Source organism: Oryzias melastigma, linkage group LG6 (genome assembly GCF_002922805.2).
Source record: "Oryzias melastigma strain HK-1 linkage group LG6, ASM292280v2, whole genome shotgun sequence".
Taxonomy (NCBI): Eukaryota; Metazoa; Chordata; class Actinopteri; order Beloniformes; family Adrianichthyidae; genus Oryzias; species Oryzias melastigma.
Window position 1 is genome coordinate 8933805 of NC_050517.1, and position 27714 is coordinate 8961518.

Genomic DNA, 27714 nt, shown 5'->3' on the forward strand with positions numbered 1-27714 from the left:
TCTGCTGGCGCTCGAAGCTAAGCTAACACCACTGCTCCAAATCGTGGAAGATTTCCGTCAAGAAAAGGCACGTAACGAACAACGAGATCAAAACAACAAAGAAGAACCGTTACGTGGCCTTAAACTTGTTCCTAAGCAGTGATGTAGCACTGATTCTGATTAAAAAAAAAAAAATATTTTATTTTATTTTGTAATTTTTTATCCTTTTCTTTTCAACTTATTTTTTTTATGATAATGATTTTAATGAAAACAATCTGCACTAATTGTATTTTTTTTATTAGAATATTTTGATTTTTTCTTTCTCCATAAACTAATGAAGGTAATTTTTACTTTTTTTACTTTTTTTAAATTTTTATTTTTATATTTTTTTAATAATAATTATTTGATTAATACAATCTGCACTAATTGTCTTCTTTTTACGAGAATATCTTGACCTTTACTGCATTAGCAAATGAAGATGATTTAATTATTTTTGTATTATCATAATTCATGCACAAAGTGTCTTTTTTTCTAAGAGAATATTAGATTACTGTTTATGTAATATGCAGTAATGATTACTGAAAAGTTTACAATCACTATGGTATTACTTTTCTTTACTGATTAATATAAATGATTTGTCGTGGATGCTTTGAAACTTGATGACATTAATGATTTCAATGATCCTTAATAGCCTGATTTTATTAATATTTGATATTAAGTCCTGAACCGGATATTGATAATTCATGTAGAGAAAATGGTCGAGTCGGGGTGGGATTATATAAGTTCGCTTCCTTCCACTCCCTTTCAAGTGATCAACTTGTGATTTATTAAGTGATATGTTATGTATGTATTATGACCTGATTGCTTGAAATAAACCATTTCATTCATTCATTCATTCATTCATCATCTGTATTTTTTTGTACATTTTTTGTATCTGCCATTGTTCCCAAATCTGATCAAATTCTGCTGGTGTCAGCACATATTTGAACTGCCGTCGTGTAGCAAGTATGCCACTGTTCTACAGTTCAAAAAGATCATCTGGGCTGGTTCAGAGACAGAATTTCATCCTCAGAGGAGGGAGAAGACTGAGACTGACTCTTAAGTCCCTTAAACATAGATTTTCATCCTTGAACATCAGAGCTGTAACTACACCGTGTATATTCTTCTGACTACCGTATCTGTTTAAGCAATAAACATTATTCCAGAGGATTCTGAGGGAGAAAAGCAGCCTTGTGTTAAATGCAACACTTTACAGTGTGTGAAGAGTTACATCAATGTAAGATTCAGCTGATTCTGTTAAGAAGACAACCAAGAGCCGTCATGAAAAACCACTTTACTCCACATCAGAATCAGCTGATTCACGTTAATCATGCGTCACCTCCGTTATTAAAGGGTTAAGGCTTGACGGTTAGCTGGAGACACCGAGGCAGGTATATTGTTTGTAACGCCCTAAAATCAATCAAAATCCTTATGTTTGTTCTCGAACAAAAACTATGCAACAACAAAAAACATAATTCCAAGGTTTTTAAATCATTGTGATAAATGAGGTGATCAATAACAAATCCCGGGACCTGCGACCCTCTCCATACACAGACCCTGCAGGTGAGCAGGTGCAGTAAATCCAGTTCTCATGACTTCATCATGTGACATCACCAAAACAATGGCGGCTTCATTGATATGCCACAACCATTGACTGCAGAAATCAATGGACATATCAACCCCTCCGCTCTCTCGTTCCAGACAGGAAGTACCTGCCGGTTCCAAGAAGTCAAAATTCCACTGACTTTCATTGAGAAATACACAGTTTTACTCAGTCATTTCATCTGTCAGAATAATCGTTCTTACTCTGATACATTCTTCTTAACCACTCCTTTCTAATCCTAATTTTTGATATTTTTTCCTTTATCACAAGTTATTCAAGTTCTAAACTGACCAATCAGATCTCTCAGTCAAAGCACCGCCTCAAACCTTTGATGGACAGCTTCTCCTGAGCCCACTTTCAGTAGAAGGGGTGTGGACTTCCAACAAGCTCACTCTTGATTGGCCACAGTAGTTCCTCTAAAAAACCTGACTCACACCGACTCGCACCAATCACTGTCGATGGTTTACAAATTGCAGCAGACAAACGGGGTCGGAGGGCAGGCCTTTTCATTGGCTGACGTCAACACCTTGATATGTCCAGTAAAATAATACATGTCAATGGTCACAACACCTGAATGACCATTCTATAATGAATACATACACTTTGAAAGTATGGTGGGTGAAATGTGGAAAATGAATGAAAGCTTTTGAGGTGAACAGAGAATTTTTGGATTAAAAAAAGAGGGGGAGGGGCTGCTCCAACTTCCTGTTGGTCAGAATCATTGACTGTATACGAGAACTGGAGTGACGGCACCAATGGAAAATGGCTTACTTTCAGTTCCAAAGAAATGAAGTTAATTCAGTCACAATTTTTATACGATACAGTCGTTACCATGTTGGAACCATTAAGTCAATAAGCAGCAAGTGAAGAATGATGGAACCCAAACCCCTATCCACACCCCCCCCCCCAGACCTCCACTCTCTATCTTCTTTAGATGTTTGTCACTGCAGAGCCTCTTCACGTCAAATCTGAGAACACGTTCCTCCAGTGTTTGCAATGCATTAAATATTCTGGGTTTTCCTACTGAGCAAATCTGACAGCGTGGTAGATGTGTGACGCACATTTCTAAAATAGAAACTGATAAATACACCCCTAGTAGACACACTGTGTTTTGTTTCATCGTGTCTGGTTAAATTTCATTTACATATAACGATTCTGAACAGTAAAAGCATTTCAAATGTTTCTTTTCCGGCTCTGATCTTCGTCTGACTTGGATTTCCCATGAGCCTCTGTGTTCGGAATCACAACATGTTTGTTAAAGCTGTGATTGAGGCTCCTTGCAGTGCAGTAAACTAATAATAGTTGTATATTTCAACTGGCGTCGCCATGGAAATCAGCTGTCCTAATGCTTGGATGCTGTGACAAGCGTGCGTGCAGGAGCATACGTGCATGAGCGTGCGTTCCTGTCTCCATGCAGAAAAACTGTTGATGATTTTACTTTATGAGACGCAAAATCTTTTCTACTCTTGAGTAAAAGCAACTGAAGCGGCGTGGTGCGGCGTCTACGCTAATGCTGACTTTGCACCAGTCCAGTGTGGCATTAAGCCCTTCGTGACTGGACTTATTTCCACTTATAGAGATCATGTTCCTAAATTTTTCTTTTTTTTTGGTTCAAAGTGGAGCTAAAGTAAGTGGGGCCCTAAACGTACATGAAGTGGAAAGGGGTCAAGATAGTTCTGTCGATCTAAACTCCAACCATCAAATGGGACATAAACAAGAGTTGAAGTAAAAGGTTCAGATGGCTCAAAAGAGACACAAGAAAAAGACTCTTTCAGAGATGGGCTGCCGTGTATGAATTCTTCTACCAGGAAAACAGGAAACATTAAATGAAACCGTCTCATTTGGCTCTTTTTACAGTGTAGAGAAACAATTGATTCACTCAAGGATGGATGAGATTTCCTTAACCTCCTGCAGGGCCAGTTTAGATCTATAATGTTGTTGTTCACCTTTCGGCGGTTCGCTCAGAGGTCACCTGAGCTGTCACCGATCTGCAGATTCAGGTGGAGGGTTTTTACCCTGGATGCCCTTCCTGACACAATCTTGTATTTTACCCGTGACCCCTTGTGGCTACAGTTCCTAGATCAATGATCTAAGCCTCTAATTCTCACAAATTCTTTTTTTAGCCTTTAAGAAATGTGGATTCATGACCTTCATTTTTTTTATAATAAATATGAATTATGTTTATTTTTTTGGTACAAACAAAAGTAAATATATAAAAAGAACCTAGCATCTCTCAAAATGTGATTTTTTTTTTCATTTTCTAACATTTGCTCAAAAAAAATATTTTCAAAATAAAAGATGCTCTGTGCCAAAAAGGATAATCTCAGTGCAGCTCTGGGCAGCTATTAACCAATGACATCCAGCATGAGATAATATAGGCTTCTAACTAATAAAAGATCAAACTTTTGAACCAAAGTTTTGCTTTGTATCTAAAATCTGTTCATTCTGGAGGTAGAGTCGAGAAAACAAGACGTCTTCAGGTCAACGAGGATGTAAAAACCTACATAGTTTATTATCTATGTGCACCTCAGCCATGAATTCTTAGATTTAACTAATGTAAACTAAATACATGCTAATTAAGTCATCCTTACTTCAAAAATGCTATTTTATTTTACTTTTTTTTTTTTGTTCTTTGTCCTCAGCAGTCTTAAAATGCTGAGTTTTGTTATTTTAGTTTTTTTTAGTATTTTTGAAGGCAGCAAACTGTTCAGCTGTTCAGTGTTTTTGATGATGCGTCAAAATCCATGAGGCATCAACACAGAAAGCTTTTCTATTTGTGACATCAGTCTCCTCGGTCGCATGACTTTGTGTGGTCAGTTTGTGTTGATGCATCATCAGGAACTGTCAGAGACGATGTGAATTTTCACAAAGCTTGGGCGCTCATGGCTTTAACCGAGTGTTGGAGGGGTTTGGCTGCAGTGTGTGTGTGTGTGTGTGTGGGGGGGGGGTCCCTCCTTCCAGCACCAGCTCCTACGCTGACATTTAAACCCAGACGCCAGCGGCTGTCGCTCAAACTCAAACGTGCGCCGAGCAATCTTAAGCAATAAAAGAGCAACTGGCTCCAAAACGAACCAATCTGAGAGGCCGGACGGAGAGACTCCCAGATGTGCTGGCTGAGCACAGACTGCTTATATCAGGGAGACAGTTAATTTCATTATGAGGCATTGAGCTAGATTAAACGTAGAAGTGATTGATTGGGGTTTAGGGGGAGCACAGAGCTGGAGGAGAGCACAGCCTGTTCTCCTCATTCTTTACTTACAAACAGAAAGAAATGTGTTTTTTTCTGTGTGTCTGCATATTTTCTTTAATTCAGTCTCAGAAATCTAGTCAAAAACAGGACCTTTTTTTAATCAACTAACCACATTTTAGTATTATTCTTTCATCTTTCCTTTAAACAGCAATTTTACATCCGGGTCTGTAGGTTCTCCTGGATGAGCAGGTCTGTGTGGATTTGTTGTGTTTATGTGAGCTGCATTAAGGTCACAGACAATGTTTCCTACTTCATATGCAGCAGCTAGAACATCTTTTTCCTCCTGAGGATTTGTGTTTTTGTCTCCGGCTTCCAGCATAATTCATTTGACATTTTTAGTGCAAGGTGTTTTTTAAACTAACTTTTTTAAAACTTACACTATTGGTGTGGGGCTGCACGGTGGTGCAGTGGTAAGTGCTCTCGCCTCACAGCGAGAAGGCCCCGGTTCGACTCCCGGCTGGGACCTTTCTGTGTGGAGTTTGCATGTTCTCCCCGTGCATGCGTGGGTTTTCACCGGGGACTCCGGCTTCCTCCCACCGTCCAAAAACATGCTTCATAGGTTAATTGATGACTCTAAATTGCCTCTAGGTGTGAATGTGAGAGTGGATGTGTGTGTGATTGAGGCCCTGCGACAGGCTGGCGACCTGTCCAGGGTGTACCCCGCCTTCGCCCATCAACAGCCGGGATAGGCTCAGGCACCCCCGCGACCCCGAAAGGGAAGAAGTGGACAAGAAAATGGATGGATGGACTATTGGTGTGGGTTGGCCCCTGACTGCAGCTGAAAATGGCAATAATTATAACAAAAAAAAGAAAAAGAAAAATTTTCACTCTCAAAAGATTTTAATTTATACTAAATCACACAGATACTACTTTAAAATAGATTTAACAAATAATTTTGATAAAGAAATATTTTAAAAAATATGTATTTTTAGTATAAAATACAAATCTAGAAGAATGGGAATATAAAAACTTTCAATTTGTAATTGACCACCAGAGGCTGGTTTCAGAAGAAAGCACCTTTACATCTAAAACAGATTTATAGAAACACTAGTGTCAAAACTCTTTCAATGATGTTTTTTTTAATTAAGATTTTATCAGAGACCACATTTGCATGTGAAAAAGTGGTGTGGTTTGTAGATTAACAGGTGGGTGGGGATTTACTTTGTCCCACCCAATCTCAGAAATCTCTTTTATATTTTATATCTCGTCATATTTATGCACAAAAACATTTGCTGCACATCAATGTTGAATGAATTACTTAGTGAATATATATATATATATATATATATATATATATATATACTTTCCTCGCTTTAATTTTGTAACTTTTAAAACATGATGTAATAGTGAAAGAACTTGAGCAGTTCTTCACTATAAGATACTCAAACCTAAAACTGAGTTTGCCTATTTTTCAAGAAAAATACTTTTGCCAAATCCAAATTGTTTTTCTACTCCTGTAGTTTCTCTCTACCCCTCCAATTGTAGGGATATTTGAAGGGGTAGTGGTGTCCAAACCTGTGTTTTTAAGGCGTAGCCTTAAGGACTTTTGACTGTGTATCCCTCTGCCGTAAGGGTGAACCGCATCGAGGAGAAACTCATTTCTTCGTGTGAGTGTGCTCTGAAGTACACAAGTTTACATGTAGGGCTGCCACGATTAGTCGACTAATCGACGACTAATCGACTATTAAAATAGTCGACGACTAATTTAATAGTCGATTAATCGTTACTTTATATTAAATGGAGTCGGTGTAGTAAAGTTGAAAGTTATAATGGTGTTATGCTAGCTTATTGGACTATTTTGGCATTTATTAAGGTTTTTTTTAGGCTATTTTGGAGTTTTTATTTCAGCTACATGCTAGCTGTCTTTGCTAACTTAGGCTTTTTTTAGGCTAATTTGGCCTTTAACTAATATTTTAGTTGGCTATCAGCATCTTCAGCCATCGTCACTAGCATCTTTTGCGGCCAAATTCATCTTACATTTCATCTATAATGATGCTAGTGTGAATATATATATATATATATATATATATATATATATATAGTTTTTAGTTAGTTTAAAGTGAATGATGGTTAAGATTTGTGTTTTACATCAACTTTGTGCATGACCCGATTAGTCGACTAATCGGAAAAAATAATCGGTGATTAGTCGACTATTAAAATAATCGTTTGTGGCAGCCCTATTTACATGTAATTGTAAGTCACGACTTTTTGTTTAAGCACAACCTTTAAAATAAATTCCAATGTAGTTATGAATTTTTCTAGTCCTAACGCAGATGACCGGCGACTATTGATGATGTCATCAAGGGTTAGTTATGCCCATGTGCAGACACTATTGTTCCATCACTCTCCGTTTGGAGGGATATATGTAGGGGTAGGGAGAAGCTGTAGGGCTAGAGTCTGAATTGAGTTTACCATCTCTAAAAGAAGGTAGACAAAAACAGGTTTAATCCTGTAATGACCCTAAAGAACTGGCAAAAAACTATATATATTTTTTTTCAATTAAGATGTTTTTTTTAAATGCTTTATTAAATCAACAAAAGAGAATGCAATACCGTTTTTAATAACATAGTGTCAATTATAAGTTGGGTGAATTGGCAAGTTTTTATTCACAACATTGTTAGTTTATGGTGCAAAAATATGAACGAGTGTTCAGGAAAAGAAGCAACTTATTCACCCACGGACTAAAATTTGACCCACACATTTTAAACATGGTGCAACAGTGTTCTAAAGAATTAATTATCAACAAATTTGTAATTATTTCAATACAGCAAGTAGTTATTTCAAAATGGAATAACAACTGATAAGTTATTCTCATCATAAAGGTTATCAAAACGTTTCCTGTCTAAAGTGTCGTGGAAGCAGCCATTTTGAAATGAGCAGGAAAAGAGCTTCTACTGCCCCTAGTGGACTGATGAGGAACTACAGGACAGAAAACTGACCAAGTTGAATGAAATGGGTTTTTAAGGAAAGTTCGGATCTTGCTATTGAGATAAGAGTCTCATAAATGTGTGGATCCATACAAAAAGAATGATTATATAAGGTTTCTATTTTCCTCAAATGCAGACAGATTTTTTTTTTCCAACTGAGATTTAATTTAACACAAAATTTTAAAAAAAGTGGATTAAAATCTGAACTACAAAATTTCCCTAAACAGTAAAACACAAGCAGAATAAAGCAGAGTATTCTCTCATCAGCTTCCCAAACTCAAGTCCTGTCAAACTTCCAAACCCCAACAGAAACTCTTCTTCGGCGGCGCCGTCCTGGCGCCAAAGCACAGAAGATAAATCAAGGCTCATGTGTTGCTCCCCTACTACACAAACTAATCAAGCCTACCACTTATGAGATTAACAGCCTCACAATTAAGCTAATACAGGGCAGGAAAAGCACTCAGCGCAGCAGAAACGTCTGTTAGAGCCGCCTTAATGCTTCAGAGAAGGCCTTGTTCTCATAGATGAAGTGTAAGACAGAAAAAAAAAACATCATTTTTCCTTCACTTTTGTCTGAAACACTTGAGCTTTTTCAGTTTGGATGTGATTAATGTAACGGTGACAGAATCATCTGACCCTCCGCGCCCTGAGTCTGATAAACTCTCAGAGCTTTAATCTCATAAATATGATTCATCTCGTTCTCCTTATGGGTTTCCCGCTCCAGCTTCTTCAGGCTCCTCTGAGGGGGGGCGGCGGGGGTGGGGGGTTTGGCTCGGCCCGCGAGCATTCATCATAAAACGAGGCAGTCCAATCCATGATCTGTTCTGGAAGTATTAGCCGCATTAAAGCCCCTGCAGGATGTGAGAGGAGGCCGCTCTGACCATGGCGTTCCAGCACATCTGCACACGGATGCTCTCAGCTTTCCTAATGCAAGGACGCCTTTTATCCATAAAGTTCAGGGAGGAGTAAAGAGTGAGAGGTGCTAAACTGATTTCTTAAATGATTGCAAGTGCTGCTGTAGAAATTGAGTTTGGAGGTGGGTCGTATTTCAGCTGGTTTCCCCCGGCAACCGGTGAGGGAGATCAGACTGTCAGGAGAAGAAAAACCTCAATTTGAACCAAGAGGACACAGAAACTGCAGAAGACGCAAAGCTTCCAACAAAAAATAATCTCTGGGAAACAAAACATATTAAAAGTTGCTAAAGTCAAAACAGCAGACAGCCCCGAAAAAGTGAAGAGGAAGCAGCTTTTCCTCATCCTCTGCTGCAGCAGGAGATCGGGAATGGTGGGCAACAACAAAAGCACCATCGTTTTCACAAACTCTTTTGTTATGTTTCAAACAGCATAACGTGAGGAGAATCTGTCAAAAGGTGAGATGTTTTAACCGAAGACGCTCAAATGTTCAATCATTTCTTCTTAGACTTTGTTAAAGTTGGAAAATGAGCAGAAAATCCTAAAACATGAATAGAAACTAACAAAAGAAGTTAAAGATTTTGAATTCCATTAAATTTAAAAAAGCACCCTAAAAATCTCAACTTTGACAACCTTTTACAAAATTACAAAGAGAATTTGATAAGGTAAAAGTTGCATACGTTTTTACAACAAAAGCACAAATTAACAGTATTTTGTTGGAACATTTACTTTATCACATTTAATAATGTAATTTCTTTAAGTTATAAAACAAACAAACAAACAATAAAACTCCTGAAACATATAAATATTAGATGTGTGTATTGGCAAGAGTCTGGTGATACAATACGTATCGTGATATGTATCGTGATACGTGTTATGATACGATACATATCCCAATATCTCTAGGACCAGACAATATTTCATTTTTTTTTATTGTGACTTAAAAATGATCTGAATAATACATTTTTCACAAAAGTAAATAGTACATGTTATTTAGTGATCAGAACTGTAACTGTATCTCATAAACAAGTTCCTTTTATGCAAACAAATTTGTGTTTTTTTTTTGTTCTTTTTTGCTACTATAAGAAATATTTACGTGGAAAGTAAAAGTAAGATGCTGAACTACATGTTTGCTTTTTATTTAATTGATATTTTCTTACACCCCTTGTAAATATATGGATATTGATGAAACTTCTGATTACTGTATTTTATTTTGTTTTTTAAATTCTACCGTTTTATTATAATGAAGAATCTGAACCATAGGGATGGATACGTCAAATACATTTTTTGAGACATTTAAACCACTTATTTGGGAAAATGTAAATCCTTTAAACAAACGTATCTGTGAAACTATGAAGATATCTAGCAAAACTCTTGTTGTGTACTGATAAATATACATATATACATTCTAAGATGCGTATTTACTACATTGAGTTTTTGACTTTTACCCATTTAAAAATCTGAGCTCTTAGAATTTTGTCAAGTAACTTATTTGTTTGGGAACCATTTTGCTTAAAAAAAATAGATCTAATTTTTTAAACCATATGAAACTACCGTATTTTTCGGACTATAAGTCGCACCGGAGTATAAGTCGCAGGGGCCAAAAAATGCATAATGAAGAAGAAAAAACCATACATAAGTCGCACTGGAGTATAAGTCGCATTTTTTTCAAGTAATTTATTTTACAAACTGGTTGAAAAAAACGATATTACATCATCCTGGAAGGTAAGTTATAACATTCATAAGTGAATAGAAAACAGGCTGCATATGTGTCAACACATATTCACATATTAGCATCATGAAAAGAACGAAAAGGTGTAGCATTTATATAACATAACAGTTTTATTTAACTATAGCCTCAAGAACTCATCAACTTTGTATCTTTACTGTAATTAATTGCACACAATCTCACTCCATATCACTAAATCTGTTAAATTCTTCGTCCTCTGTGTCACGTCTGAATAACTAAAGTAAATAAAGTAATTGCATAGATCACCATAAGAGGGCACTCTAGACTTACGGTCCATATCTCATCTCATTAAAAATTTGTATATAAGTCGCACTGGAGTATAAGTCGCAGGGACATTCAATCTATGAAAAAAACCGCGACTTATAGTCCGGAAAATACGGTATAAAGATTTCCAACAATGTTTTAGTCACTCTATGTCATAGTTTCAATGAAGGCAGCAGTGATAATTTAAAGTTTTAGAATCTGACAACAAACCGACTGTTTTCAATATTTGAATTCCTTCTCTATTCTCTAGAGGGCATTTGCCATTTTGCAGTCCGAATCTACAATTCCAAAATGGAGTACTCTGGAAATTTCCCAAAAGTCTTTGCTAAAAACTAGCAATGCATTGCGATCTAACAATTTTTGTGAAGAAAAACGTGTTTATATGTAATTTTATGAATAAACTATCCATGTTTTCATCATCAGAACACAGTGGAGTCACAAATAGACATCGTAAAATGTTCATACTATTCGATTTCACTTTGTGAAATCAGTGACGTCACACTCAGTGTTTAGAAAAATAAAATAAAAGTAGTGAGCATCGTGTCCGATTTGCTTATGTAATCCCGGATTATATAGTTTTTTTTTTTAGTAGTTAGGGTTGGAATTCTGGCATAATGTCTGCAAAGTCACAACAATGTGGGTAAACAACAGTTACTTTACACAATAATTGTAAATAGGATAAACTTAACATTACATCTTCTGTAAAGGACAATAAAGGCTAAAATATTTGGTCAACAAATGTTTGAATATAAACTCCATTATTGTACTTTTCAGCTCTATTGATCAAGCAAAGGCTGTTTTTTTCAGTAAAAATAAAAGGTAAACAAAGGGGTTTAATGTTTTAATTCCTGTTTTTTTCTTCATTTCTTAACATTAACCCTTTAACACCGGACCTCCAGTGTTTATGTTCTACTTTTCAATCGTTAAGGTATAATTCCGTTAGATTCTAGCGGAGAATAATGCATTTTCCCTCCGAATCTACTGAAATACACTAAACACATTAAACACATTAACGATTGAAAAGTTACAGAATGTTAAAGATTTTGTTGTTTTGTCACTGGCGACATCTCAAAGGTTAAAGGGTCAATTCCAACTCAGTAGCTACTTTCCGTTGACTGTATTGGGAAGTAACTCCCCATACTTCATTGATCCTCCTCAGTTCATGCATCTCTGGCCGTTTGTGGCCTCTAGATCCAGATACTGAAGGAGTCTCTGCAGCATCACTTCAGCTGAAGTTGACTCAGCCTCCTGCAGCTGCTCCACCATCCCAGCAGGAGTTCACTGGGGCTGGTGCTGCAGGAGGAGATTCAGCTTTCAGCTCTAACAAGAAGAAAAAAAAACAATGTGGCGGCAGAGAAGCGAGAAGCTTCATTTATTCACCTCAGTGGGAAGGAGCGCGTGGAATCAGACACATTCCTTACCGGACTTTCCTTTGCTGCAGTGGGGAGGAAGGAGGAAGGAGGAGGAGGAGGAGGAGAGCTGCTCCACCGCTCTCCCGTCTTTAGGCGCCTCTCTCCATCCACCGGTGTTCGTCTGGCCTGAGGAAGAGGAGGAGGATGAGGAGGAGGGAGGCGGCGGTCACTGGAGCGGCTTCAGCGCATCTGGAGGCGGAATGCTGCTCAGCCGGGAGGCGCGCGTGCAGGATGAGGCTCTATCCTCCGCTCAGAGGCGCGCGTCCGTGCGTCCGTCCGGAGAGCCGCATCCCTGTTGCAGAAACCAAGTCCCACCCCCACAGCGAGCTGCGCCCGCAGGTCGCTCAATAACAAACCACCGAGGCTTCACCCGCAGCGGCAGCAGGAGGAAGAGGAGGAAGAGGAGGAGGAGGAGCGGCTCCACCTGCTCCACACGCACCAGCGTTACACAACATCATCACAGCGGGGTGGGAGGTGCGCGCGCGCGCGTGGTCCAGGGGCATCCTCAAACTTTCACTGCATCCATCGTGACGCCCCGCCCCCATCCTCTCCATCATCCCTCCATCAGAGAGAAGAAACACCTCTCTGCTCCTCAAAACCAAACATTCAAACATTTCCCTCCAACACTTCCAGAAATCACGTCTTTGTCCGCGTGTTACTCTCAGAGATTTACTCTGAGGGATTATTGACCGAAGGTAATAAAAGCAGTGAAGCATCACTTTGTGATTGACCGCCATGAGAGTTGAGGTTCCTGTAGGTTCACAGACCAGAGGAGACTGCAGGAAAAAAAAAAAAACTTTTTTTCTTTATTCAGGAAAATAAATTATTCTGGAAAAGTTTTTGTGGGACTTTAAAGAATCGAGGGGTTTTATTAAGTTATTGTATTTTTTCTCTTTTTTTATTCTCTTCTTCCTCAGATTATTTTAGATATTCCTCACCAAAGATCAATATTTCAAATGGGCCATAATGACTCATGTGCTATGCTTTGAAACTGACGTTTAACAGTAAAATTTATATTTTTTTCAAGTCGACTGTCTTGCCTTGGTGGACTGTATGAACAAATCACAAAAGTAAAATTATTTTTATAGTTGTACTTTAACCCTCTCAGGGCAGACGTTGCAGATTTGCATCAACTAAATGCCAACTACCTATTACTACCCCATATGATAATTTTCCCCAAGTGTCAAATTTTTTTTGTTACTTAAACTTAATTTGGCCCTGAGAGGGTAAACACTGCAAGTGTAGGAATAAAAAAGCTAAAAGGTACAGAAAGTAAATCCTTTGAAATGTCCCCATCTGCTGGTATCAAGGAGGAACTGCAACCAAGCAAGTTATTTAAAGTTTGGTTGTAAAATCTGTTTCCTTCTTTTGTTTAGATGATTTCTAAAGGTATGTGTGTAAGTAAAACACCAAACCAGCAGGAATATATAAAAAACATAAATTTATTGTTTTGTTAGAGTTGCTAAACATTGACAGGCAACAAGTCAGGAGAGATACTGCACACATCTGTATGGAACACCTTCCAGAGTCTCTGCTTTTGGCTCCAGTGGCGACTAAAAACAGACAAAACCCTCCTGTCATACAGTTGATGCACTTTGGACTTTTTTTTAAATGCTGCATTGAAAATCCACAGTCAAAGTGGTTCTTCTCCTAAACAGAGCTGAAAAATACTGAGGAGCGCAGCAGAATGTGAACATCCTCTCAGAGCGATCTCGACTTGTGCAGGACAGTGGTAACTACTTTCCCTTCCTCGAGACATGCGAGGAGGAAGAAAGTCAAGTACGGCTTTCAGGGATAAACGATTATGAGACTCTACAGGCAGAAAGAAAGGTGCTCTGTACTTGACAAAATAGTCTGTGGATTAAAATAAAGGTTATATATATATATTTATTTATACAATACAAAGGCCTAAAACTCTGGACACAAGGTCAGCCACCAGTGCTAACCCACACACTCCTCAGCACACAACAAACTCCCCCCACGATGTCTTATCTTCACGCTGTGGACCAGTTCATGCTGCAAATCTGCAGTAAAACAAACCGAGTAATGACGTAAACTAGTAACATTTATTCTTGTAGTTTCAGTTCTGTGCTTGAGGGTATGATTTAACCGTTTGTTAAACAAAATGTAAACTACCAGATGAGTAACTGTTTTGGTCTGAATCTGTTTAGTGTCAAACCCTTCAGATCCTAGTGGCAGGATTCATCCTTTTTCTTCAAGGCCTTCCCGACTACAAACACGCAAAGTGGTTCATTTGTAGAAAAAAAATGTTTCTGGAGAAGATAAAGTCATGTCCAAATGTTGGTTTCAGTCCAGACAGTCAGAAAAAAACAAGACAAATTTCAGATCCTCAAATTCACAGCAACTTTGTTCTGTCTTTTCTGCTCTTTGCTCTCCATCCACCGACTGTGCAAACGTCCACCCTCACCCGGTTTGATGTGAGAGACCGCTGAAATGATCCATTTATGTGCCACAAAACAGCTGTAAGAGAAGGTTAGTACAAAACCACTGTCAAAAAAAACAAAAAAACCATGAAGAACCTTCCAAGTGTTGTTACATTAAGGAAGAGAAAACAAAATGACTACTTTGATTGCACAAACTCCAAAAAGGAAGCTAAACAGCAGCAGACTGAGCAGCAGCAGCTGCAGCCGGAGTAGCAGTCTGAGCAGCTGCAGACTGAGCAGCTGCAGACTGAGCAGCTATGTCGCATGTTTCTTCTGTGTCAGAACAGACACTGTTTTCTGCAGAGGAGAGCTGCAGGAGCAGCTAATTCCAAACACAGGGTCTCTTTTATTTTGAAAAGATGAGAGCGTCTGAGCTCATCAGTCTGCTTGCAGACTCTACATGAAAGTGGCTTTGATATTTGCCTTCAGCGACAGAACATTAGTTTGGGATTAAAAGTCAACTAATCTTAAATGTTTGAAAAATCAGAGATTTTTCTGCATTCCTTTCCCTCTGCTGACACAAATGTTTTATTTTTCAGGTCATGTTGTGTGCGCTCATCAATTGGAGAAGTAACCTGAACATCTCGCGGCTTTTTAAACTATTTTGAGATCAGAAGTGAAACATCCCTCCTCCCTAAAGTTAGAGATATTTTCTTCCTGATGGATGTTGGCTCTGTCACTGAGGCCTGATGGGTAAACATGCAGCTGTCATGGGAGCACTGTGGCTGCTGCAACAACAAAGCCGCCACCAGCATCACTTCACCAATCTGGATCTGTTGCTATGGGAACAGCGAAGTGCAGGAGCTCAGAGAGGCTGTGGTGGAGCCAGGTGGAGGGGGTTTGCGGGTTGTGTTTTGGTTTGGTTCTGGTTGTGCGGTGGCGTGCGCTGCTGCAGGATGTGCACCACCCGGCTCAGGCTGTCTGTGGTGGCAAACGCCAGATACTGGCAGCACAGCCAGTCTTCCAGGCTCACGCTGCAGGCCGAGTCCAGTGAGCGCTCGGCAAACTTGATCATCATCAGCGTCCGCTTCAGGTCCAGCCAGTTCTGCAGCGTGGCTTCATGATGGCTGGCCGCGGCCCCCGACATGGGGCCGGCGCTGCTGCAGCCCAAGGCCTGAAACAGGTCTTCTCGGGGGCCCCAGAGCAGGCACTGCAGGCAGGCTCGGGCTTCGGACATGCGGATCCTCTCGGAGGGGTTGACGGTGAGCAGTAGCCGGGCCAGCTGCTGCAGGCCCTGCGAGTACAGCGACCTGACGGGGAGCGCCGGCAGGTCCGCCCACGTGTACTCCTTCTCCTTCAGCTGGGGCGTCTCCTCAAACGGGTTGGGGCGGTGCAGCATCTCATAGATGAGAATCCCAGTCTGGAACTCGTCGCATTTCCGATATTGTGTCGCCGTGATGATTTCGGGTGCCAACCTGGACTGATCCCGCAGCGTCCCGGGATCTGACACCATCAGGCTGCTTTTCTGCTTCGCCTGGGAGAAGTTGCTGATGATGAGGCGGGCGGGGCAGGTGGCGTTGGAGGAAGTGGCGCCCGAACTGCTGCTGCTGTTGTTGTTGGGCTCGAGTAAGTCCAGGTTCCAGAGGTTCCCTGGCTGGCAGTGGACCAGCAGCAGGTTCTCCATGCGCAGGTCGCAGTGGGTCACGTGGAAAGGCTTCATGTGCTCCAGGCCGCAGCACAGCTGCAGCAGCAGCAGGCAGACCTGACGCTCGTACAGCTCCGGGTTCTGGGCATGCCTGGCGGCGCCATCTCTGACAAAGTCGGCCACTGTCTGGAAAGGCACCTCGCGTGTGATCACCACCACGCGGCTTCTCAAGCGGCCCACCGTCGTAGCCGCCGGTGCCGCGCTCTCTCCTAGTTTACCGTTTGGGGAAGAGTCGGTCAGTTTTGTGTTCAGGTCTTTCTCCGTTTCTGTCAGTCCTTCTGCATCCCTCTTCACTTCTTCCCCCTCGTCTTCCTCCTCCCAGGGCAGCAGACGGGTCGGGACATCTGCCAGGAAGTGTCCGCAGTCCTGCTGGATGTTGAAATGGAGCGGCAGGCTTTGCCGCACAGCGAGACTGTGGAAGAACTGCTGCTGGGTCTCTTTCATGTGGCTCCGGCAGATCTGCACCACCAGATAGAGAAAAAAGGGAGATTTTTTTATGGTCATTGATGTTATGATTTGAACCTTCAATGAGAGCCAAGTCTGCCTGAAAAAAAAAAATCAAAAACAGACTAAAGTTTGAAGCTCCGTAAACACCAGGCATGTGTGGCACGTTCAAGAACACTTCCAGAACATTTTTAATTTTTAAATATCCTGTTTACAGCGGACTGTCTCTACCTGATACTAGTGCATGAACTCACTGTTGGAGGTACAAAGTGGTTTAACTCTGTTATCAGTTAAACAGACTTCTGGATAACCATCAAGAAGCAACTTTGATGCATGTTAAAGCAACTATGGTGCACAGTACCTGAATTTGACGCGTGTTGGCCGAACCATTGCTAGTGATCCGTATGGATCACGGATTATCGTGATCTGGTACACCTCTACTGATTAGTCAAAGTTCAACTGTATGTAGAACCAAAAAAAATGTCTTAAAAATGTGTGTAAAGCAATGTGTGAACGTGAGAGTTTTGAACCCAGAAGCCTGAACACAGTCTATGTATACATGCGTTTGCATAGACTCTTCATTGAAATTGGTCGTTGGAAAACACATATTTGAGCCTGTGTGAACGTAGCATGAGTAACTAATGAATTTTCAACTAAAGTAGTGAAAAAAAAACAGTAACATCAAGTAAAGGCAGAAATATTATATAGCTAATAAGATATTAGATTGTGAACTCCATTATAATGAAGGATGAGAATGCCTACTTGCTATTGAGTTGTTTAACTTTTTCTGCAGAAAAGCTGAAATGACTCCTGATTAATGTGGCAAAAAAAACATTTTTCACAAATACTGAAAACATAAAATACTTTAACTTTAATGTTTGAACACAAACTTGTCCTATTAAGTGGACGTTCAGTTCTCTAAAGGATCACAAAGATTTTTAGCTCTTCTAAATGTCCGTCTTGCTCATTTAGTGAAAGGCTGCGTTCAATTGAAAAGCTGAATAAGGTTTAACTTAGTATTCCCTCACTGCTTCCACATGCAGCAGCAGCCAGCTTCAGGGTTAACTCTGCCAACTATGAGGCTCTCTACAAAAACAGACGTTTGCTTGAATGTGTGGCTCATTTGAAACGTTCAGAGAAAAACAGTCTTTTCACCTTTAAAGAGATTTTGTAAAGCTGAATCTGAACACATTGCTTTGATTGATATTGTTAATTTATTAGGCTGAACTCACAGCACAACCGATCTAACACTTTTATGGCTACATTTCCCTCCAGCAGTTTTAATTATCTGTGTTGAACTTGAAACATCAATGGATATTCAAAAATGCAGACTATGAAAAAAAGTCTTTCCAAATTCTAAACACGGCTGCTATGAAATCTTCTTCTGGCAAAAAATTATTTTATAATAACGTCTTATTACAGATTCTGGTTTCTTCTGTTTGATTAAAAAATAAAATGTCTAAAAGCTCTTTAAAATATTTCTTTATTCCTTCTTACCTACATATTTTGGGGGCTACAAGTTAAATTGATGCTGCACAAACCAGCCAAAATGAAAAATGCTTGACAAGGTTTTTTTGAAATAAATTAACATCATTCAAACCATTTCCAAAAACATTTTTTGCACATTTCTAATGATTAAAACAAATGATCTTGCTAAATGTTTGAAATAATTTTTTAACAGGTTATATTTTCTACAAAGTTTATTAAGTTAATTCAATATTTTGGTAGTTAGACTTATTTTTTGGCTAGGTTAGCATAGCTTGTTAGGCTAGCTTATTTAGCTTTTTGTTAGTACGATTTCTTAGTTCTAGCAACGAGATAACTTTCTCTTTTATTTGGGACTTGTTAGCATTAAGGTGACTTAATTAGGTAAATGTTTGATATGAGCTATAAGATAATCTTTGAAGCTTTGCCTTAATAGTTCTGTAATAATAATTCTTTCTTCAAAGATTTCTGTTTTTATGCAGCTGAAGCAATTTCAGCTAACGGTTTAGCATTTAGCAGCAACAAATTTGAGCTAAAATATACTTAAAACATATTTTATTAGCATATGCAATTAATGTTTCACGTTTACATTTTTAAATCCACATTTGAACAAAAAAAGAAGGAAAAAAATGAAATAAAACATAAAATTTTTGAGTTTTCTTATGGAACACTTTCTGGTGGTATTAAGATTAAATGAGTCATCATTTTGATTAACTTTGACATTTTAAGCTTAAGTGGGACAAATGTGTAACTCTTTTATAGCTTTAAAAATATTATATTAGTAAAGAAAAAAATAAATAAAACAAGTCTTGATGGTACAAATTGTTCTGGAAGACAATTAGCTCTAAAATATGGGAAATTTGTAACAGTTTTTAATATAAAGTTTGGCAGATTTCCATGTGTGTTTTTGGATCTTCACCTTATGATAACAGTTTAACATCTTACACTTTGACTGCACTAAAATGAGCGACTTACAGCGCAGGCTTTCGTCCAGACACACAACAACTGCAGGAATGTGTAGCTTCGCTGCAGTCAGTCTGAACGTGCTGAAACCAGAAAAAATCTGCCTGCAACCCCTCCTTAAATGTGAAGTGTGCCTTATATCAACAACAAGCAGTGATGCTTCACGTGTAGCTGAACTGTAGTCTTTTTTTTTTAAATCAAACAACAAATAAAAAATAAATAAAAAGCTTGTAAAGATTTTTGTTGTTCTTTTAATCCTAATTCATACAATATTACTTTATCTCTATAGCCTTGAAGTATATGGAGAACAGGCTAGTGCAGGTTTTCTCTACCTTCTCATGTGCAATAAATGTCTTTCAGTTTAAATTTTCTTTAACACTTCTTAATATCACTATAAATACACAAACACAGAGGATCTAATTACAAATCTCTGCAGACAAGGTGCGTGTACGAACAAGTTTGATTGCAGAAATTTATGCCTTTGAGGCTCAAAGTTTTGGTGCCGATATTTCTGCGTAAACAATTACCTTTTGGCTCTTCGGAGAAATTAAGAAGAGACGAAACAAACAAACTTTGCAAGAACTTGAAGGTGTGCTAACTTCGTCTAAAAAAATAATCAGTAATAACTGCTGTGATGCGAAGAATCAAGAAATATTTACGAAGTTTTAACTTTTACTGGAAGTGTTGGTAAAATGTAAGCTCTGAAGGATTAAGGGAACTTCTCATGCACTGTAACAACACTCACTTTGATGGCGTAGTTGACCAGCGGGTCCTTGGCATAAGAAGCGGTGTAGTAAACGGCGTCTCCCGCCTCGCAGCAAGGTTTGCCGGTGGTCAGTCTGAAGTGGGACCAGCTGTCTGTGCCGAATCTTAAGTGATCTTTTTGGCCGGCCATGAAACGGTCCTCACATTTGGACGCCAGCTTCCGCAGCGTGTCCATGTGGAGCCCCCGGATCCTCCCCACGACCTCATCCCAGCTGTCCAGTCCCTTATACAGACCAGGAATCTGTGGTTTGGAGCTCGCTGCTCCAGCAGGACCTCGACCTGAGGCCTGACCTCTCTCACCCAGAGACTCTGTGCTCAGGAAGACTTTCTTCTCTCTGCCAGAGGTGACGCTCGGGGCAGCAGGCTGGGAGGCCAGGGAGGAAGCACTGTTTGTCTTGTCGGCAGATGTAACAGCTGAGGGTCTCTCCAAAGAGTCGCCGCTCTCCTGGCCCTGAGCTCGATGAGGCTCCGAGCTGTGAGACGAGCTCTGGCTCGCCGTCTCCCAGGTGGAGTCCAGGTCATAGAGAGGGTTGGCCACGCTCAGGTTGGTGCCGCCTGGTTTGGCCTCAGCCCGAGGTTTGAGAGCTGCCAGGCTGGGTTCAGTGACGGAGCGAGGAACTTTCTTGGGCAGCGGCGGGGGCGTGGCTTTAGGCTGCGGCTGCTCCGCTGAGCCTTCAAAGTCGATGGAGGTCAAGGTGTCATTGGACGCTTTGATGTTCCGCGGCTGTTTCAGTGGGATCATGTTAGCTCGGGACTGACCTGGAAGAAAAGGAAGATCGTATGAACTGGAGCACGATGGATGTTTAAACTGTGATGGCAGAAAAACAGGAATAGACGTTTGACATTAGTAAGCTGTGATTGGTCTGAGCTGGTCTGAGTCCTCATTTTGATGGCAACCACTCTCACCAATCAGGAGCTTGTTAGAAGTCCACACTCCTAACACTTGAAAGTGAGCTCAGGAGAATCTGTCAATCAACCTTTTTGAATGCTCGACATAAAACCTCATCTGGTTGGTTGGTATATAACTTGAATAGTTATATATTCTGACAGATATAATGACTGAGTAATAACTGTTTATTTCTCAGTAGAAATGTATGGGATTTTTGCTTCTTGGAGCCAGTGGGTATTTCCTTTTTGGAACATGGGGGGGGGTCACTCGGACTAGTCAATGAGTAAAACTAACAGAAAACAATTTTGATTCCCTGAACAGGATAAAAATGCTCTGGAGTGTTATCTCTGTTTAAGCAAAAATCCCACAGAACTTGGTGTTCTCTTCCAACGACATCAACAAAGTTGCTCGTTTCTCCTGCTTTTTCATTTCCAGGAGACGCTGGCTTTCTGCCTTCCTTGAAGATTAGTGGATAACACGAGGGTGTGTACTCCAGCACACGTCTGAAAGGAATTCAAGTTAAGAGCAGGGCGGATGGAAAGTTACGCCTCCAACCATCCAGCTGCCTGACTGCTGTGAAAGATGCAGCAAGGAGAACAAACCCATCAGAGGCTTGATTGGACCTGATTTTCTGAGATGATAGTGAGAGGAAACCGAAGGGTTCAGGAGATGATCCACAGCTGAGACTAACACAGACAAATGCCTTCAAATCAGAATAAAACAACATGGTGAATTTTACTACAAAACCACTTCAAAGTCTTCAAAGGCATCTATTCACAAACCTTAAATTCTATTTTTGCATATTTGATACAGACAATTCTGACACCCTTATTTCATTAGCATGATCCAAACTTTAACTTAAAAACTCAGTTTATAATGTAATCCACTTTTAAGACCTGTAATTCATCATCATTCCACTAGGGGCAGTAGAAGCTCATTTCAAAATGGGTGCTTCCGAAGACTTTTTTAAAGAAAACTTTTTCAAATTTTCAAAACTTTATGGTTAGAATAACGTATCTGTTATTCGTTTATTAAATTACACTTTGTGTAAAAAATAATGAAACATTGATACATCTTTATAAAACAGTTACGTCACATTAAAAATTTCAGGCTCAAACTTGACACAGTGGATAAATAAGACACTATTTCCAATATTATCAATATTGTTGCATTTTTAAATAACATTGTTGTGAGCAAAAATGTATCCAATCAACCAACGTATCATAAATGGTACTAGCCATATTTGATAAAAGAAAATAGTACTGTTATTATTTTTGTTATATTTAATCAAAAGGTTTAAAAACATCCTAATTCCTAAAAAAATATATATTTTTGTTAATTCCTTGATGTAGTGGGCTTTACAGGGTTAAAGGGATAAGTAACCGTCCACGTGCCATGCTCCTAAAAAGCAGAGGAAGCCCTTAAGCGGCGCAGACGAGATGAACTAAATAAGTCTTGGTAATCCTCTCTTCAACAAACACAGAATATTGAACGACTTCCTCCAGCAATCTTCAGTAATCCATGCAAGTCAGCAGACGTCTCCTTCTTCCAGTGGTAAGGACCTTCTGTCACAGCAATGTGGCCGCATGTTAACCCAACCACATAAGACTAACTCTAACTATTGCACTGAATTAAACACTGACACTTTCCAAACAATCAAGAATATTGTTATGCGTCACTTTAGGCAAAGTCACACAACTCTGCTTATCTTTGTTGAGAAAAGTCAGATGAATGACAGATCAACTAAACTTTTACTAAAACAAGTAAAAAGTACAGCAAAACATTCCTAAAAGAGGATGGAGCTGTTTCTTCTGGAATTTTCTTTGTTACCTAAAGTCCAACGACAATCAACTTTTGATCCATTTTAAAAGCATTCCCAGACGTCTTTTATTTAAATGTGCTTTTGGAAATAAAGTTTCTTTTTTTGTGTTGTTTTCAAGGAGTGGTTGATTAGAAATTTCCATCCAAGTTGTGGGCATGCAACCGCCTCCCTTCCCGTCATCCATCCATTTACACGCTCCTTACAGCCCCTCACAACCTCAACCTAACATTACCGGTGCAACAAAAACGTCGAGAAATATTGGAGATACCCAGCCAGACAGCTCGCACTAGGAAAACAAAGACTTGCTAGATCTAGTCCTCTACAAGTGGTTCTTAAACAAATCAGTGATTCACAACGTTAAAGAAATACTTAGAAATGCAAATTTAATCTTAATTCTGTTTATATATGTCCTTCATCATCAGAAAACATCACAAGAAAAACACAATTTTTTCGGAGTGGGTCTTTAAAATGTATAGAAAATGCAGCATCATCAAGTTGTGACACAGAAGTGGTTTTAGCCAACAGGGCAGTAACGAGTATCCGAGTGCTTGGATACTAGTAATCTGCTCCCAAAAATTGGAGTACGAATATTTTCAACGTCCAAGATCGCTGTGTAGCGAATTTTATAAATATAGTAGAGTGTAGTAAAATACTATTCGGGAACAGTGTATTTTTGTTCTGAAATTCAGAATAATGTTGTATTTTAAGTTTACGAACTAAAACAAAGCCGAAAGAGCAGCGCTGGTGTCACCAGAAGTAAACAAATCTTAAATAAAGTGTCGGTGAAGCTTCGTGTTTTCAAAATAAAACTAGCAAGAGCTTTTTTCCTTTGAAAAATGATATTAAAGCTGTGCTCACCGACATAAGTTCTAAAAAAATGAATCAGCTTTCACACAGGAGCTTTAGCTCCAGTATTTGCATTCTTTTGGTTCTGGTAATTCCACTCTTCAACAGTTGACACAATGAACGTGCATTAGCTGATTCTAGTGCAGAAAAAAACAACTGCACAAATATGTAATGCTTAGAACGTAAAATGTTGAAGAACTTTGCGGATGGAAAAACTGTGGCAGACATTTTCAGGTTTTGTTGTTAAATGACCCAAAACAACAAACATTTTCATGCTTTTTATATTGTTTATGTTGCTGCTGAAACTTACAAGAAGGTTGACCAAAAACAAAGTTTAAAGTGACGAACACCATCTCTCATCTCAAGTCTTTGTGTTTTTATCCGTTTTCCTGATTCTGATCAGTTCTAAATAAAAGTATAAATGATGGTGATTTAACACATAATTTCAGTTTTCATAAATCCAGGAAAAAGACATAATCTTAGCAACGAACATTAAAAAGTAAGAATTGTGGTTCAATATGTGAATCGTCGAGCTCGATTCATGAATCGAATTAGATCGCCACCCAAGCAACGATCCACAGCCCTAACAGTCAACATCAGCTTGAGAAAAGATGTTAGCAAGAGCTGGATAGTCAGAGCCCTTCTAGTGCTTTACTCAAACTAAACTGCTTATGTGTGTTTCTCTTTGGGAGACGGAGAAATAGAACATTTAAGTATAATTACATTTTATAAAGATTAAAAAGCTGTCTGCACTTTTTTTAGTTGGAGAACTGGATGTGTTTAATGTTTTGCTGCAGCTGAGAGTCCAAACTAAACAAAAAAATGCAGATTCAGTCATTTCTGACATGAATTAATCTCTTTTTGTTTAAAAGAAGATGTCACATCATCATAAAGATAATTGCAGTAGATATCTTGCTGGAGGACTTCACCTTCCTTCATTTTATTCTGTCAATTTCTATTGCTGTAGCCGATTTATAACAACACAGTCGTTATTGTGAGGTAATGCAACAGGAAGTGGGTAGGGAGAAGTGACAAACGAAGACTGATGAACAGAGATGTGCGGGAGACGAAGAGCTCACAGAAAACGAAGCAAACCTACCTCGATTCCTCCGAAGCCTCAAGTTTTTAGTCAAAGTCTGAGCAGCAGCTGAGCAAAGCTGCTTCCATCTCTGGGAGACTGTGAGGAGCTGCTGGTGCCAACGGGCAGGCTCAGCACTCCCTCCCACACTGGAGGTTTCTCATCGAGTGAGGCGGCGAGCGCCCAGCCTCCCCTTGTAACGCGCTCCCACCAAAAAAAAAAGGAGGCGTGTAGACACAAGCAAGTAACAGAATTTTACCCAAACAGAGAGAAGCTCAATGAAGTAAAACATTTAGAGTGCATGAAGGAGAAGATTTTTCGTTTCTGAGCCTCATTAATAGACAGCTGCAAAGTCAAACTAGGCTGTAGGGAGTTTTTTTTACGTCAGACATGGAGGCTTTATTGCAATCAAAACACTTCTGCTCACTGAAGAAGACATTCGGAGCTTAAAGTTCTAATTAGTGGCAAAGCGAAAGCCCAAATGTGTTATCCCTTATGAACCATGGAGTAAACAGATGCACATTTATCCACAAAAAGACATGTGCATCAGCCCCACAAACTCTTCCCATTACTCAGTTTCTGACTTCTTGCGTCTGAGTGAGCTTTAGGTGACCAGCCCTGACGGGCCGCCCTCTTCTTCAGATGGAAGCTGCAAAACGACAACACAGAATGTCTGAGACAGTTTGACCTCACATAGGCTTCTTCCGTCTATTTTCTGAACCTGTGATGTCCCTTTCAAGGTCACGGGATTGGGAGAAGGCAGAGTTACATCCTGGACAGGTCGCCAGTCTGTCACTAGCATTGACTGTATATAGAGAACTGGACAATCTTAGATTTTGAGAGTGTATGGTGTGGAAGTTCTTCTTGTATGTGTGTAGGTTCCTCATGTTTTGTATCAGGTGATGGATTGGTGAACCATGACCTTGTGCCGGCTCAGGATTGGAGGAAGGAAGATTTGTGGCTGCTCGGGATTGGAGGACAATACTTTAAATATCTGGCATCTCGACTACCTCATAGGGGATAAACCTTTGGTTAAATTTGTGGACAACTTTGTAACTTTAACTTTGAAAATCTCAGTTGAAGCAGTAGGGGTGAGCTGCCATTTTTTTGTGTAACTGTTTTCTCCTGCTTTGGCTAGGTCCAGGAAGATGGGTCAGACTGTCATTTATTTTCCTTTTTGTTTGATTGCACGTTAGTTAGAAGATCTGACATTGAGTTAATTCTGTTTTATTGTTTTACCCTGAAGTTAAATGCTTATTTTTCATTTTGTTATCTTTACAATCGGGAGAATAAACCCTCCTATTATTTATACAGTGTATGGTTGTCAGCTTTTTGACGTTTTTTGTGATTTGAGGGCTTACTTATTGGCATTTGGGTTAATTTCTTTATTTCTCTATTTTATGCCCTTCACTCTTAGACATAAGGTGCATAACAACATCACCCATAGTAATGACTTACTTCCAACCAAATGAACTCAAATCAGTCGCCATTTTTTAGCGATACGTCTGTCCCCATGTTGGAACCAGACGTCTCCATTAAGCCGCGATAGGTTGTGTTGGTCTTATGCTGTGTTCACAGTGGATGCGATTCACACAGCAGGAGCGTCAACTTTCAATGTTAAGTCAATGTCCAGATCCACACCCCTTTCACTGAAAGCAATTGGAGGTTAAGGGTCAATCAAACACTTCAAATCTTCGATGCGTGACCACCTACTTTTATTGAGGCATCGGATTAGTCAGTTTAAAGCATGAAAGACTTGCGCTACATCAAAAAGATAATGGTAAAAGAGAGTATTATTAAGAAAATATTTAAAAGATGTTTCAGAGCAAGAATGGTTATTCTGACAAATAGAATGACTGATTAAAAGCCGTTTATTTCTCTATAGAAGTCTATAGGACTTTGGCTTCTAGGGACCAGTGAGTATTTTCTATTTGGAATGCCACGGGGAAGGGCTCACTCAGTCCAGTTCTCTATATACAGTCAACAAACACAAATGAACTGGGTGGACCAGCAAACTTCCAGACAGAAAAGAAGAAGTAGCTGGCACCAAGGCAAACATTTCCCACCGTTTGCTGTCATCTCTTCATTTATTCTGGGAGACAGACGGTGGGTGAAGAAATCTCAGTTGTTTTAGCGGAGAATAAATTACAACTCATCACATGAGGAAGGATGCTGACAAAAGCAGACACTTCAGTCAGATGTACAGACTGAACACAGACAGAAAGCAGTGAGGGGATGCTGGAAACAGAAAAAAGACAGTTTATATTTTCTGTTTAAGAAAGAAAATAAATTCGAAAGAAAAATAAGATTTTATAACTTTTCATAGTGTATTTAATGTGTTTTTATTGGCTGCTATACATCCACTCTAATGAAAATGGGGCTTTTAATCATGTTCTTGTGTTTTTTTTTCTGATTATGGAGGACATATCAAGAAAATTAAGCTCAACATTGCATTTCTGTGTATTTCTTTATTTAAATTGTTGTGAATCAGCATCAAAGGAAAAAGTGTATTTATTACGTAGAAAATATGCTGGATGGGTCTCAAGCCCCCTGCTCTAAGCAATGGTGGTGGTGGTGGTTCTCAACGGTAACAGTCCTGTCCACAACTCAGAGCTGAATTTCTACTACTACTGCCGCTCTGCAGAAGCTATGTCCTAGAAAACAACAGGTTCTTAGATTTAGGGTAAAATGGCAAAATCATAATTACAACAACATACTCTCAGCAATCAGACAATAAAAAAACCCCACTGGGAATGCTTTTACAACAGACCAAATGTGGATTACAGTGAGAGTTTAAGAGCCTCTCTATATTTCTGCTAAATGTTTTTGTACAAAGTGCAGCGACAAGTAAGGGAAAATCTTGTAAAAGAAAAGACAGAAGTGTTAATTATACCCACTTAAGTGTAAATTGCAAAATATGTACAGGGCGTCTACAAATATATAAAAGTTAAGTTTAAGACTCTTCAAAACCACATTTAAAACAACATGTTTAAAGAAAATGAACAAGACTAACTTAGCAAACAAACATATAAACACTAAATAATGTAAGAAGATGCAGAAATGATAAACCAGAGGTTTGATGTTACCACAATTATTAAATCAGCAGTAAATACTATGATTATTATTAATAATTAGCTAAATGATAATTCTTATTATTACTATTCAGTATTTACCAATTAGCTGAATCAAAATTAGTTA

The 27714-nt window shown here is 39.3% G+C and overlaps 2 protein-coding genes across 8 annotated transcripts in view; both read right to left on the bottom strand.

Moving 5' to 3' along the window:
• syt12 (synaptotagmin XII) overlaps nucleotides 1-12276 on the bottom strand; it is a 28872-nt gene extending 16596 nt beyond the window's left edge. Inside the window, exon 1 of one of the 2 annotated variants that reach the window (XM_024281068.2) lies at nucleotides 12145-12276. The gene's annotated coding sequence lies outside the window, so the exon portion shown is untranslated. Of the gene's footprint in view, nucleotides 1-12103 lie in introns of both variants that reach the window. The other variant, XM_024281069.2, reaches the window with a different exon arrangement.
• Nucleotides 12277-13558: 1282 nt separating this feature from the next.
• Nucleotides 13559-27714, bottom strand: part of peak1 (pseudopodium-enriched atypical kinase 1) — a 105754-nt gene continuing 91598 nt past the window's right edge. For 5 of the 6 annotated variants that reach the window (XM_024281477.2, XM_024281476.2, XM_024281472.2 and 2 more), the window contains 2 exons: nucleotides 19862-20640; nucleotides 13559-16692 (listed from right to left, as the gene is read on the bottom strand). In XM_024281477.2, the coding sequence (XP_024137245.1) occupies nucleotides 15385-16692; nucleotides 19862-20640 (2087 nt within the window). In that variant the 3' untranslated portion in view covers nucleotides 13559-15384. The remainder of the gene's footprint in view (nucleotides 16693-19861; nucleotides 20641-27714) is intronic. The other variant, XM_024281478.2, reaches the window with a different exon arrangement.